Source organism: Heliangelus exortis, chromosome 21 (genome assembly GCF_036169615.1).
Source record: "Heliangelus exortis chromosome 21, bHelExo1.hap1, whole genome shotgun sequence".
NCBI classification, from domain to species: domain Eukaryota; kingdom Metazoa; phylum Chordata; class Aves; order Apodiformes; family Trochilidae; genus Heliangelus; species Heliangelus exortis.
Window position 1 is genome coordinate 320,348 of NC_092442.1, and position 15,527 is coordinate 335,874.

Sequence of the window (15,527 nt, forward strand, 5' to 3'; positions counted from 1 at the left end):
GCTACTATTAAAATGTCACTATTGCCTGCCGCAGCCCCACGGGATGGCTCTCCCACGTGTGCTGCCTGCCACAGCTCCCTGTCCCTTGGATTGTGCTGCCAATGCTGGATCTGAGAACAGCCAGCACAGGCTGAGAGCTCTCCCTGCCCTTATCTTTGCAGAAACACAATGTGAAAATAAGCAGAGACAAAATGGCTCATTTGCCTGAAGAGTGATCCCTCTTCACTAGGCTCAGCCTGGAATTTTATGAAGACAAGAGTGAATATCCTGGGGGTGAGCCAGTGATGGGGGCTGAGAGGAAACCTGGGAGGGATCCATAGAATCATCCAATTGTTTTGGTTGGAAAAGCCCTGTCAGCTCATCAGGTCCAACCCTTCCCCCATCCCTGCCCACGCCACCCCACCCCATGTCCCTCATCCCCACATCTCCAGGGCTCTGAAACCCCTCCAGGGATGATGGGGACTCCAGCCCTGCCCTGGGCAGCCTGGGACAGGCCCTGACAACCCTTTCCAGGGAGAAATTCTTCCCCAGCTCCAACCTAAACCTCCCCTGGCACAACTTGAATTGTGCCAAAAGTTTCTCTTGTCCCATCCCTTGTTCCTTGGGAGCAGAGCCCGACCCCCCCTGGCTCCAACCTCCTCTCAGGGGGTTGCAGAGAGCCAGAAGGTCTCCCCTCAGCCTCCTCTGCTCCAACACCCCCAGGGCCCTCAGCTGCTCCTGGGCAGACTTGTGCTCCAGACCCTTCCCCAGCTCCATTCCCTTCTCTGGACACACTCCAACCCCTCAATGTCCTTCTGGTTGTGAGGGGCCCAGAACTGACCACAGGACTGGAGCTGCAGCCTCAGCAGTGCCCAGCATAGGGTGAAAACTGTAATTTTGATTCCTTGTTATGAAACCTGGAATGTGGGAGAAGCCCCCACTGAGCTGCTGGAGTTGCTCAGACATCCAGGGCTCATCTGGAGGGCTCTGAAAGGCTGGAGTGGGCTGAACACTTGCAGGATGGAGACCATTTCTGGGACAGCTTAAGAAGCAGAAAAGGGAAGGGGTGTTCATTATTCTTTAAAACATTTATGGTCTATGAGCAACTGTCTAACTTCTGCTTCCCCACGGGAGGCACCAGCTGAGGACATGAAGTCAGACTTTGTCAGTGACAGCAAGTTGGATCCTGTTGAGGAAGGCAATGCCAGGTGACAGGGGATTTGGGTGATTTACATGGCAGTGCAGCACTTCAAGGGAAAAGCAGGAACAAAACCATACACTGTGATGCAAATTGGGTTGAAGAAATTAACCAGGTTTGCAGGAAAACAATTTGCATTTTAAAGAGAATCTGTCAGCTGCCCATACCTGGTTTTGGTCTGTACATTTGTGACCCCAAAATATGAGAAACTCCACATGTGTCTTCTACAATGTCATTTCATCCCCAGAGGAGAGGCAGGAATTATCCTGACACATGGCTCAGGACGAAGCAGGATCCAGGGCTCCTGAACTCTGTGTCTGACTCAACAAGACTCTGGGCAAACCTTTGCTCATGCCTTTGCCAGGGATCACAGCTCCACAGGGTTTCATTATCAGCCTAATGACAGCATTTTCCACAACCTCAGCAGAAAGATGCCATTACAAAATGCATTATCCCCTCATTGACTGCTGTTTCAATTAAAACTGGTAACAAGCAAGGAAACTAGATCCCAAAAAAAGTTTTGCCTGGTAGAAATATCCCTTTAAGATTCATTTTACACAATAGAAAACAAACCTTCCTGCCATCAGTATCTCAGGAGACTGTAGCATCATAATGTCAAGAAAGAGAACTCATTATTTTGGTTGAAAATTCATTTTATGGTATTAAACAGCCAGCAGAGAAAGATGACAAAAATCAGCACAGAGGTTCCAAGACTCACCCAGTGCAAACTCTGAGTTGTTGCCAGGTGTAAATTCACAGTTTCTTGCTACAACCATGGCATAACCAGGGAATGCCCAACACCCACATCATCTGTAGGATCTTCAAGTACCCAGGTCATCCATCAGCTCCTGGGAGCAGTAAGCTTAAAATTTGAGTGGGGTAGAGGCAACAGATGCCTTCCTCCTCTCCCTCCTCTTCCCAACCATAGACACACACACAATGCTGTACAATTTAATGAGTGATGAACACATCAAGCATCTGCTCAAGGATCTGCACTGGAGGCCCATTAAGCACCATGCACACCCCAAAGGGCTTTGCTGTTCCTACAGATGTGCTCCTCACCCCAGAGCAAGCAATGTGCTGTTTATTCAGAAAGGAAATTTTAGGTGGGTTTTATAGGATGGGAGAAAGAAAGGGAAACTCCAGGCTGCAGCATGTGCTGTCTGCACTGCTCTCCCCTTCCCTTGCCCCTTTCTACAACCCATCCAGCACCCCCCAGCAACCTGACCATCAGTGGTGGTCACACAGCCCCAACCCCTCTCAGTCCCAGTTCCTGTGTGTGGTGTTCACATCCACCCCCCATACCCTGCACCCAAACTCACATCAGCTCCTTCAGCAAGAGTTCATCAAGCTGAACCTCATCAGGAGGGACTGGGCACGAGCAAGGGAAAAGCTCCAGCCAGGATGCAGTAGGTTGTGCCCTCTGCCAAATGATGGCTGTGGCTCTGCTCCTCTCCTTGCTCCCACCAGATCTAAAAGGCACCTGAGGTTTAGAAACCTGAGCTATGCTGAAGCCCCTGATTGATGAAAGAGCTCACACCTTGCAATAACTTCTTTACAGACTGGGAGGACATGGTGATATGGGGAGCTGGGACAGCAGAGGACCATCAGGTGACAAGGTGGGACCAGAGGGGTTCTGGGCAGGATGCTATCCAGATGCCACCCCCTCTCTGAGCTACAGCAGCCAAGGGATGACCACTACTTGAGTGGGTGATCTTGGCAGACCACCAGAGCTTAGCTTAACCCCAGGGTTTAAATCACCAAAAGCGATTATTTCTTTATGTGCAGCCATGCCCTGTCATCTCCCTTCCTCTTCATCCTGGCACTGGTGTCACAGAGTCAGAAAGGGGTTGGCAATCATGGGGCTAAACCTTGCCTGACTAAAACTGTGGCTCAGTCCTTTGCTGGCCACATCATCAGAGACAAAATAGATCTGCTTATCATTACTATTCCATTAACATCTGCTGGGTGCTAAGTGCTTCCAGATACCCACAAAGTTTCACTCCCTGCAAGAAGCTGTCTCAGTTATGACAGAAAAAAACCACAGGCAAATGTGATAATAAAAAGGAAGAACAATGAGATGCACTGTCAACAGCTTCAGGACAAATTTTGAGAGCCTGACTAACTGCTCCATCATGGAAAAGGGGTGCTGAAAGCATCTAAAAATATTTTTGGGCTCTCTGAGAATATTTTTGTGCCCAAAGACCACACGTGTGGTGTGGTATCCTGGACCTGCTAAAATCACAGCCTCACCGATCACTCCCTGGATGCTGAAAGACCTTGGGGTCTCAGTTTGGCCACCACTGTGGAGCTGCAGTGGGGAAACACCAGGTCCCACCTCATCCTCAGCACCCACTTATGCCAAGCACACCAGAGGAAGAGTGGCAAAGAGCAGCACAAAAAGAACCTGGGAGATTTCCCAGCTCTCCCAGCCACTGCAGCTCAAGAAAATTTTATTTGGATGTGACAGTCCTGAGGAAGGGGTGTCTGCACCTCTTAAAAATGCCATTAGTTCTGCTAAATAAACCAATGGGATGTGGGAAAAGGAAAAGTGCTAATGACATAGAGGAGCCTGTAAAACCACCACTGCACAGGGGGCAAACTCCAGGCTGGGCTTCTATGCTGGGGAGAGCTGCAAAAACCCCCAGCACTTCTGAGGGGGGATTTGCTTTCCTAAGCTACTTGCCCTCAGCTGCAGTTTATTCCTCATCAGGTTGTGCCTCCGTATCCCCATGCCAAGGAGGTTTCCAGGTCCAATCACTGCCTCTTGCCAGAGGTGTTTTGCTTCCCTGGTGCAGCAGAGATGAGCACAGATCCTCACAGCCCTCTCCCTAAGGAGTTTGTCTTCCCTCTGTCTCCATGGCTTTGATGAAGAGGAGAAGAAGGGAGGAAGGTTGCATTTGCCAGAGGATGTTCAGCAGGATCTACACAAGCACTGGAGGGTAGGCAGAGCTCTGCAGTCACCTGGTTGGGGTACCAAGGAGGGCACTGCAGCACAAAACCACTGAACCCTTACACCCAACCAAGATGCATCCCTGGGGCCCAAGCCCCATCTTGCCCTTCCCCTGGTACTGGGGTCCTGGTCCCACAGGATCCACCCTCAGTTTGCCCACAATGGATGTGGTGAACAGGGAGAAGGCAGCAGGTCACCCCCAAACCAAGTGAGACCTGGGAGAGGAGACAGGGATCAGGATGAGCTGGGGCAGCAAATCCCATGTTCCACATAGCAGCCAACTCCTGACAGAGCTCTCCAGCTTCAAAGAATTAATTAAATGCTCAGAGGAGCAGCAGCATCAACCCAGCTTGCCCTCCATCCCATGGGAGAGGCCCGACCCTCAGCCTGTCAACCAGTGTCTGTCCAAAAGTCTCCCATCTGAGCAGCTAATTAAATATCCATTGGAATGGAGAAAGCCAGAGCAGGAGAGGGAAAGAAAAAGAGAAGGGGAAAATGTGCCTGGAGTGCATCACCTATACCCAGGGCAGGGCAGAGACTACACTTGGTTCCCAGAGCCTTGTGCATTAAGCTGGGAGCCTGCAGGCCTGGCTGCTTCCTAAAGAAATCTTTTCCCTGGCCAGCCTCAGGACCATTGGGTTGTTTCTCCTCTTTAAAATTTCTTGCCAAGGCACCAACCCAATGCACACATCTAGCAGTGGATGAGGATCTGCCCTGATCACTCTTTATGTTTTGTTTTTTTCTTTTTCCTCAAACTTGATCCCCAGAGTGCAGTTAGGGGATACATTTTAAGTTAATGAGCCAGTCTTTTGCAGCTCAAGTCCCAGGCACATGCACCACACTCCTGTTTATTTTTATTCTCTTAATAGGGACCTGCAGTGACTCTGTCCCTCTCTGTGTCACTGTGTGTGCCCTGCTGTGACCTGGACAGTAACAACCCAGCCTGGGTCCTGAAACAATGCAGAGGATGAGCATAGCAAAGCTCCAGCCACAGGATATTTCTCAGACAAGTATTTTGGTTTCAGAGATGTTAAGGGCAGAGGAGAATAGCCTGGCCCTTTCCCCAGCACCACCCAGAGACTTTCCATCTAATTACAGCCTCAGTCCCTTTCATCAGTGAGAACCAGGGAAAGCCTTTCACAAAACTTCTGACTTTGAAAATGGTTTTAGTTCCAGGCATCCCTGAAATTGGCCAAAAAGAAGAGAGAAAGCTCCACTACAGTGCTGACACAGCCTTTTCTGCAGTGGAGAAACTGAGGTACAAAGCATCACCTTGCCAAACGCTACCGGGAGGGCACAGCTGGGTGCCAGTCCTGTGATCCACAGGCATGGGACATGTAGCCTGTCCCTAGGGTGGAGAAAGATGATAACAAGAATGTTTAGGTTACAAAAAGTCCTGTTTAAACTCCACTGGGAGCCTAAAGCCCATACCCTTTCTCAAGATGTACAGGTACAAAAATGCAATTTCTCATTTCTCTTACTCTTTGGGAACAGTGGGGACGTGTCCGGCAGCCCCTCTGCTCCTGTTCACCAGCTCTGCCCTACATCCTGCAGCTGTAATGACTTCTTTGGGAAGGACAAACTTCCTTGCTGAGGAAAGAAGTGAAACATCTGCACTGGAGCCCTCTCTGTCCCTCCAGGGCACCTCCATGTCCTGCAGGTTTGGGAGGGGCTGTGTGGAACTTTGGTGGACTCTGCTTTGGTGACAACAGCACACAGAAGATTAGCAAATTGTACAGCTTTCTGTTCCTGGGGAAGGAAATTTCCATGGGGTCTGAAAAGCCCAAGCAGAGTCCAGGAAGACAGAGCTGGGGGTGCATCCACCATGCCACCAAGAGAAGGACCTTGAGAGTTACTCAGTGTGACAGCCCCTTGGCTCATCTCACAAAGCAGAGGAAACAGCTGCAGACAACTTGTGTTTGCTTCCCCGTTAAAAAAAAAAATCTATTAACTCCCCATGTTTGCCCAAGGGGACCCTGTCCAGGAGCCAACCAGGAGGCAGTGATTGAAGAGGACTCAGACTCTGCTGCTCTGACATGTCCCGTGCTCCACCACAGCACTAAAACAAGCAGGATGCTGGGAGGGCTTAGCTAGAAACAAAATCCAACAAAAACAGAGACTGCAGTAAAGAAACAATAAAATCAATCCATCAGACCCCTGCCCAGCAGTCTGTCAGCTTCATACCAGCCTTGGGAAGCCACATGATGCTCAAGTTACTGCTGCAAGCACCAGCACCAGATTGCTCCAGCTTGGCTGAGCAGGTCCCCACCATCCCCTCTGACCCTTGTCCATTTCCCCCAGAGTCCCCTGGCACCTTTAGGGTACAAGAGGGGTTGTTTTGCAGAGTTCTTGTAAGTTGTGACCACTTGATACTTTTGTTAAATGGACAAAAAAGGAGCAAAATCCCATCCCAGCTACCAATGACTTCAATTATTTTTGCTCTCCAGCCCCCAGGAGAGCTCTGTGTGCATCAGGGCTGATATCAGAGAGTTCAGCACAGATTTTAGGTGGCCAAAAAGTCATAGGCTCATGAAACCAGAGGAATATGGAGCTGTTGGAGCAAGTCCAGAGGAAGCCATAAGGATGATCCAATGTTGTGGAACGTTAGAGAGGTTTGGAGAATGTTGGAGAATATTCCTGAATATTCTCGAAGAGGTAGGAGGTGCGACCCCTTTACTATGCCCAACCACATGTTTGGGAGGCCAATTAGATCGGCCCATAACCCTGTGCTACCTGCACCAGGGATTCGCTGTGCTACAGGTAAACACCCCGGGTGTCCAATAAAAAGTTATGTTGGTGGCTGGGGTGTGGTCACAGAAGCACTATATAAGCGAAAGTTGCTGCGCAATAAACCAGAAGTTCGTTTATCAACCATATTGGTTGCACGCATTTTCTTTGCCGCTCCCGCAATCCAAGGACTGGAGCAGCTCTGGAGCCAGGCTGAGAGTGATGTGGTTGTACAGCCTGGAGAAGAGAAACTGCAATGGGGAGACCTTAGAGCACCTTCCAGTGCCTGAAGGGGCTCCAGGAAAGCTGGGGAGGGACTTGGGACAAGGGCCTGAAGTGAAAGCACAAAGGCAAATGGTTTTAGGATGAAAAAGGGGAGATTTAGGTTATACATGAGGAAGAAGTTGTTTGTTGTGAGGGTGCTGAGCCCCTGTCCCAGGTTTCCCAGAGAAGCTGTGGCTGCCCCATCCCTGGCAGTGTTGAAGGTTGCATGGGGCTTGGAGCACCCTGGGCTGTGGGAGGGGTCCCTGACCATGGCAGGGGGGTGGGACCGGATGAGCTTTAAGGTCCCTTCCAACCCAAACCAGTCTGGAATTCTGGGATTCTGCGGATATGTGTGTTCCCTGGGGCATTCACGTTCTGTGAAACCAAAATCATAACACCGGGAATTTTGCACCTTAAGGAATAAATATAATTAAAGACAATGCAGCCAAATCACAGGGCACATCCAGAGGAGCCAGCTCAGTGCTCAGTGCTGGGCTGTACTGAGGATTCTGCCATCTGGGAGCAGAGGAGGGGCTGGGCTCAGGGAGGGATTTGCAATTCTGTCATTTCCCTTGGTCATTCCTATTTAACCCAGAAGCACTCAACCATCCAAGCACCGCATCGAAGACAGAATTTGATATCATTTATGAAGCTTTTTGTACTCAGCTGCAAATCTGACCAGCTGCACCACCAGCAATGAGAATTGCTCCTCACTCTCTGCAGTGAGAACATGTAATATGATCATCTCCATTTTACAAATCAGAGCAGACATGGAGGAAGTGGCCTTTATAAATACAGACAAGTCTCATCAAAGCCATCTCACCGACCAAGTTTCTTAGCTCAGCAACACACTTTAGAGGACAAGGAGGCTGAAACACTGCAGGCATTTCTCACAGATAAAATTCTTTTGAGTACAGAGGACAAATCCAAAGTCTGCAACAACCTGTCCAGGCTTTTCCCATTAACTCTGCATTTAAAACACAGCAATGATTTCTGGTGTGCCTCCAGCAGCCTGGACTATTTTACACAGTTTCATGTTGAAATGTTGAAACACAAGGAATTGTTCATGGCAGTGAAGTTGGGAGGGGAGGGGGAATAAGAAGAGAGGGAGAGAAGAAAAGAAAAAAGATATAAACTGTTTTTAGCTGGTGGATGTCCTTGTTGTCACCCAGTGCAGCACAAGCAAACATTTGGCCGCACAGCCTCTCAGAGCAAGGAACTCACCTTCTGCAAGCCACCTGGGAAATCTCCTTATTCTCTCTCCAGATCCCCCAGGCCAGGTCCTCAGGTTTTCCCCATCCCTGGGACACAGCACATGGGCTCCAGCCAATGGAGCACTCTAAGTCCATGTCCCTTTCTTGGCTGGGGCAGCAAGTGTAAGCAAACCAAAGCAATATCTGCACACAAATCCTCACCCACCAGCAGGACAGGAGTTTGGAGAAGTGACCTTAGAGAGCCAGTGTGCACCATCCCTTAAAGCCATGCCATGGCACCGTGGTTTAACCCATGCAAGGGGGTTGGGTCTTGATGATCTTTAAGGTCCCTTCCAACCCCAGCCATTCCATGATTCCCTTCCCAAATGCAGCCCTGAGGTGTGTGTCTGCCCCACTGCACAACTTCTGCATCCAGAGCACAAGAAGACAACAACAACTCTGCCATGGGGCTGACCAGAGCTGGATGAACCTCACAAGTGCCACCTGGAAGAGATGCAGATCTTCAAAACCCTTTTTGCCAGACTCACTGTGAAGAACTTACTTGGGGGTTTTTTTGTTTGTTTTGTGGTTTTTGATGTTTTTTTCCCCTCCCTCTTTAATCCCTTGCTCCACAAAGAACCACTGCAAAGCAGCTTGGGGATATGCAGAATTTCAAACTGGGATTTCTTTCCACTGGTTTTGATTGCTCATGGGGATATCATGGCTGTATTTTTACTACTCCTGCTGATGCATCACAGAATGTGTAAAAAGGTAACAGGTAGTTCACTTGTATGCTGAAGAAACCAGCTCATCTTTTGCTTGATCAAAGTATTTCCTATTTGTACTATAATAAACAATTTGACACACTGGGGTTTTTTTTCCCCCTACTTGTGTTAGCCTGAAGTTATTTTTCCAGAATACTGGAAAGCAGCTGCTCCTCTAATTAGTACACTGAGTGCTTATTTTATTCCTCAGATAAAAGTGTCTTCTGTTGTAACGAAACAGTTTGACACTTAAGTCACACATTTATCTATTTTATTGCAAAAGTCTGCTTCAAGAGTAGGCATCCCAGATAAGGGAACACATTTAATGTGCCATTTCTCTGCATTTTTATTAGCATTACTGCCAGCTGGAAGAATTTACAAATAATTTCTTTTCCAGCACATAAATATATAAAATATTTTTCCTTTCCATATACTGGCAGAACGTTTCAGGTCATTCTCCAGATTGCAGGCAGAAATGTATGCACCTCTCACAGGCTTCAGTGTTTATGTTCATGCAATACCTAATTATGTCAAAGAATGAAGGAAATAAAGGGTATAAACTAAGGTAAGATTTGACCTCTATTTCCAGACCCAAAGCAAACAATCTGTCCCTATAGGGCACATACAGCACATTGGAGAGATGCCCAGCAAACCTGAGCAACCTTCTGCTGGCACAGTCATGCACCACTTCTCCTGAGATGTAAGCAAAGATTTGGACTAATGTGAATCTCATGCTCTGACATGTGACAGAACCCCTGTTCCTCCCCTCCCTTCCCTAAAAGAGGCTTTTTTTTTTTTTTTGCACCAGAAATCCCTTTTCCTCCTCTTCTCTTTTGGTGCTTTCACATCCCCCATCACAGAGATGCCACAGCAGCTTCCAGTAGGTAGCTCATAAAAGGGTGATTTATAAAATTTCTCTTGAGGCCTTGAACTATTCCAAGCAGATTCTGATTTTTCTGCCTAATTCAGTTTTTTTACACTCACTCTTCCATTTCCCCCTGCAGCACCTGTGCTCCCCCAGCTGAAGCACACCTTGCAGAGCAGCAAAGAAACCTGGAAGAAAAGGTGGAGAAGGCTTTTGTAGGAGATACAGTGGATATTCCAGCCTCTGATGCTTTCCCTCAGAGAATTCCCTCAGTGAGAATTAGGAATTCCCTGGCAATCAGTGCATCAGCAGAGCCGTGTGGAGAGCCTGTTGTGTCCTCAGGACAAGGAATGGCCAAGGCTGAAGCCCTCATGTGCCACCCCAAGTTCTCACCACTCATCTCCTGCCTCAGCACAGGAACAAAATATCTGCCCCAGTGGCCCAAACTTTCCTCAGCTGCTTTGGGTTAAAAAAAAAAAAAAAAAAAAAAAGCCAATGCAATGGGCAAGAATGTGGTCAGCCTGGTAGAAATGTTTGGTAGCCACCTCTGGGGATGAGAAGCTGGGTTTGGATGTTTCTCTCTATAGGATTGGCTGTGAGTTTGCATGTGCCTGTCCACAGAAGAACAAGTTTTTCTCTGTCTGCCAGCCAAAAGCCCCCCTGGGGTCCCATTTTCGTGTTTCTTGGTTAAACTTCTCACCTTCTCCCCCAGACCTGCATCAGCTTTGCTGTGCCCTGGCACAGATGAGTAGCCCAGGGCTCTCCATGCCCCATGGGCTTCATGGCATGAGACATCCTCCAGGCCATGGAGGACATTTGGAAGTTCTTGAGCATCCTCAGAATCACCCCATGATGTTCTCTGAGGAAAACCTTCCTCCTGCACTCATTTCCACCCTGTCCATGGCAGGACTGCTGGACTCAGGAGCCATGGAGGTATTAAAAGCTCTAAGACACCTTGAGGAACTCCTGGACAAAATACAAGCTCTGCAATTGACATTTTCACTGAGCTTCAGGCAGCATTTTCTAACTCCATTTTGCCTTCAAATGCAATGAATTATGAAACCTGCCTTCACTTCTGCTCTGGAGGCTCCCTGAGAGCTCCTGAGGAGCTGCAGGCTCCAGCCCCAGACACAACTGTCCTTGGGCATCTCTGGGGTCAATCCCAGTGTTATTTACAGAGCTCAGTGAGCTCCTTTGTGGCAGAGGGTGACACACAGGTGTGAAATGCTCTTGTCAGATCAGTTTATGCTCAGCCATAAAACCACTCCAGCACACACTGCAGATGCTCCTCTTAAGCTGTATTTTCTCCATCCCAACAATCCTACTCCCACAGTGCAGTCTCTTTTCAGCCTGATCCACAAAGGGCTGAGCCGCCCTCTCTATCCTGACAGAAAACAGGGTTTCAATGAAAACCAAATCCAGACCAGTTCTGGTTGCTCACTATTTGAAGCCCATCAGTTAAATAAACCATGGCAGATGCAGTCATCCTGCCATCCTGCAGTCTGAAGGCTCTCCCAAGGTAATTTCTGATGGAAACCATATGTTTGCACTAGGTCTGCTCAGGCTGCTGCAGGTTAAATATAAACCACTGCCAATTGTACTACCTCATTATTAGCAGACCCTGGCAGCAGCCTTGCATGGAGAAATGGATGTCTGGCTACACTACCTGCCAGCACATCATAATTTATGTCAGGTGCTGGGAAATGTGCAGGAGGATGGCAGCCTCCCCCCTGCCTTTCCTAGAGTCACTGAATCCCAGACTGGTTTGGGTTGGAAGGAACCGTAAAAATCATCTGGTCCCACCCCCCTGCCATGGTCAGGGACCCCTCCCACAGCCCAGGGTGCTTCAAGCCCCATCCAGCCTTCAACACTGCCAGGGATGGGGCAGCCACAGCTTCTCTGGGAAGCCTGGGACAGTGGCTCAGCACCCTCACAACAAACAATTCCTTCCTAGGATCCATCTCAATCTCCCCTTTTTCTTTCTGAAACCATCATCCCTTCTCCCATCCCTCCAGACCTTTGTCCAAAGTCCTTCCCCAGTTTTCCTGGAGCCCCTTCAGGCACTGGAAGGTGCTCTAAGGTCTCCCCATTACAGCCTTCTCCCTCTTCTCTTCTCTTCTCTTCTCTTCTCTTCTCTTCTCTTCTCTTCTCTTCTCTTCTCTTCTCTTCTCTTCTCTTCTCTTCTCTTCTCTTCTCTTCTCTTCTCTTCTCTTCTCTTCTCTTCTCTTCTCTTCTCTTCTCTTCTCTTCTCTTCTCTTCTCTTCTCTTCTCTTCTCCTCTTCTCTTCTCTTCTCTTCTCTTCTCTTCTTTCTCCCCACCTGATACAGAGCCAAAGTCTTGGAAAAATGAGGCAACCCTGAAGAGGAGTATCTGGGAAGGAAGGTAGGGCTGGTAGGGCTGTCCCTGGGAGCTCAGGGCACGACTAACATCCCTGGGTGCTCACTGGGTGAAAGCCCTGCTATCAAATAATGCTCAAACACAATGGGAGAGGAAGGAAGAAAGTATTGTTGCTTCTCACTACATATTTCATGTTAAATCCCAGAAAAAAAAAGACAACAATCCATCACAGAAAAAATAGCAATAAGCCTTATAATATTAATTCAAGTCCTGTAGCACTAATTCAATTTACAGGCAAGCTAAATCTTTCACATAATATACCCCTATTTGCTCAGTGCCTGAGGAACTACCCATTACTCTGTCTTTTTTTAATGTATGGCCCATTTGACCTTCACATAGCTCAGACTTGTGTCCAGCCCCCAGGCCCTCTGCTCAAAATCCTGTATCAGGCAGCTGAGACAAAAGAATAATTAAAAAAACCAGCACGACTCGACTGTACCTTTGGAGCTGTTGGAACTGTTGAGCTGGAAGAGATGGAGGATCAAGTCCCATCTCTGCAGAAAACACATCCAACATTCTGGAAAGTCTCAAAGAGGAATTTAACACTTCCCATCTGCAGCCCATTACTCCACATTTTAAGCCCACCTCTCCAGTTACAGGTCCCTGCACACCAGGAGTGTACATGGAGGAGTGCCAAAGAGACCCAGAGTCAGGGAATAACTGGAGATGAATCAAAACTGGAAGCCAAATCCACATCACTTGTTTTCCAAAAAAAAAGTGCAGAGTTTTGGTAAAAGACCTCAGGAGCTGGCATCATGCTGAGTCTGGCTGCTTCAAAACCTAAAGAGAAATCACCTGGTCTGCTCAGGAAGGCCAGCAGAATGGAACAAGGCACAAGTGATTATTTTTGGAGAAAATGCTTTTTAAAAGTCATGGATATGTTGTTTCTTTTTTCTTTCCTTTCAGGTATGAGATCATTTCTGTAACTGACCTGCTCTATCCGTCAGGTTTGGCATTACTTTGTCTCCCTGTCTCAGGGAGGTGCCAGACACCCTAAAGGAGTCAGACAGCCCCTGTCCAGCCTGTCTGCCCTGATGAGGATCCCTGTGCTCTGCATCTCCTGGGGACAAAGCACCCAGGTACCTCCAGGGAGCCAGGAGAGCTTCACTCCCACAGACACCATCTCCCATGGGCTCTGCTCCCAGCAGTCTCCCCAGGGTTGCTGGGGTCCCACCAGCTTGCCAAGCCCCCCCCTCAGGACCAGCACCCACAATTCCATCTCCCATTGCTCAGCTTTTCCACCCTGCCACAACCAGCTCCAGAGGGGGGGAAGGAGCTTGGACCCAAACCCACCTTCCCCCCATGCTTCAGGCACCAGGAAAATCTCCCTTCCTGCTCTGGCCAAGGACATTTTAATGACAGCCTGCTCATTGTGATCAGCTCTGACTGTAGCTCTGCAGCAGTTTTTAAAAAAAAATAATTCCCCCTGGCTCCAGCATCCTGATGCTGCATTTCCCTCTTCCTGTTAATGGTGGGTTCTGTCTGGTTTATTACCTTTTAGGAATCGTTTGATGAGCTCTCACAGCAGGACTTTGCTCAAAATTATTCCACCCTTCTAAACTTCTCCCTTCAAAACCATCCACACTTCATTACAACACATTCCAGCTCCCATCCACAGCATCTTTTTACTTTCATGGAAAAGTGAGGCCATGGGACTAGGCAGCTCTGCTTGGTTGGGCACTCAGCTCATCACCCAGTGTCACCGGGCCAAGAGTGCAAAGAGAAAGGTGACAACAGCCTTCAAAAGAATGTTTGCAACCTTCTAGAGAATGGTTGTTATAACAAGCAGGATGAGTGATGCATTTGTGTCGAACAGTCTGAAGGCCTAGAGAAGAGACAGCTTGGGAAGAGACAGCTCCTTGGTAAGAGGAGAGGCCATAAAGCTTCAGATGAGACAATTAAGGGCTTCGGGCAAACTACAGGGAGGTGACCACTCTGTGGTACTTCCCAGACCAAGTCAGGACAAGCAAAGATTGGGAAGTGGCTGTGGAGCAGCAAGAAATTGGTAACATGTAAGGAGGAGAGACACTCACCCCACCCTTGTGCCTCTCCTGGGACTGGACAACCACCCCCTCTCCACCACCGCGAGACCAATGGAACACCTCTGGATCCTTGGGTCATGGTTTTCCCTTTCCTCTCTCTCGTCCCTTCCTCTATTTTTGGATGGTGCTTTCTTCCTTTCCCTTTTCTCTTCTGTCTCTCTCTCTTTATAGCATTAACCACTACAGCCTTGATGCCTCCCACTTCTGTGCCTGTTCCATCAAGCTGTGTTGTTGCCCCTGATACCACAGCTTCCCCTCCAGACCTTCCTCAGTCACCATAAATTATTTGAACCAAAACCAGAGGCTGGAATGCCCTGGGAACCTCCCCCTGCCCCAGCACAGAGGCACCAGCAGCAGGGACTCACTCACCATCCATGTCCAGCCGTTGCATGATGATTGCCAGCTCCACCTCACTGGGCATGTACCCCAGGGAACGCATTGCCATGCCCAGCTCCTGCTTGGATATAAAGCCATTCCCATCCCTGTCCAGCACCCGGAAAGCTTCACGAATTTCTGTAAAGGAGAAGGAAAAAGAGAGGAGCTGTTACAGTGGAAGACTCCTGGTCAATGCATCTGCACACATGGGACACAGGAGCAGCACATATTCCCATACTCCCTTCTCTAGTGTTAGTGATGCAGCTTTGGGCATTTCAGGGAGGTGTAATAATGATATGTCCAGATACACAGATAACCTCTTGTGTCTGCAGTCAGGCATGAAGTCATACAATTGTTTGGGTTGGAAAAGCCCTTTCAGCTCATCAGGTCCAACCCTTCCCCCATCCCTGCCCAGGCCACCCCCACCCCATGTTCCTCATCCCTACATCTCCAGGGCTCTGAAACCCCTCCAGGGATGATGGGGACTCCAGCCCTGCCCTGGGCAGCCTGGGACAGGCCCTGACAACCCTTTCCAGGGAGAAATTCTTCCCAACATCCAACCTAAACCTCCCCTGGCACAACTTGAGTTGTGCCAAAAGTTCCTCTTGTCCCATCCCTTGTGCCTTGGGAGCAGAGCCCGACCCCCCCTGGCTCCAACCTCCTCTCAGGGGGTTGCAGAGAGCCAGAAGGTCTCCCCTCAGCCTCCTCTGCTCCAACACCCCCAGGGCCCTCAGAAGCTCCTGGGCAGACTTGTGCTCCAGACCCTTCCC

The 15,527-nt window shown here is 49.0% G+C and overlaps 1 protein-coding gene across 4 annotated transcripts in view; it reads right to left on the reverse strand.

Annotated features, from left to right (window-relative positions):
* The window catches only part of CALN1 (calneuron 1), a 154,539-nt gene that overhangs the window by 57,827 nt on the left and 81,185 nt on the right, over positions 1-15,527 (reverse strand). For all 4 annotated transcript variants that reach the window (XM_071765362.1, XM_071765364.1, XM_071765363.1 and 1 more), the window contains one exon: positions 14,752-14,895. In XM_071765362.1, the coding sequence (XP_071621463.1) occupies positions 14,752-14,895 (144 nt within the window). The remainder of the gene's footprint in view (positions 1-14,751; positions 14,896-15,527) is intronic.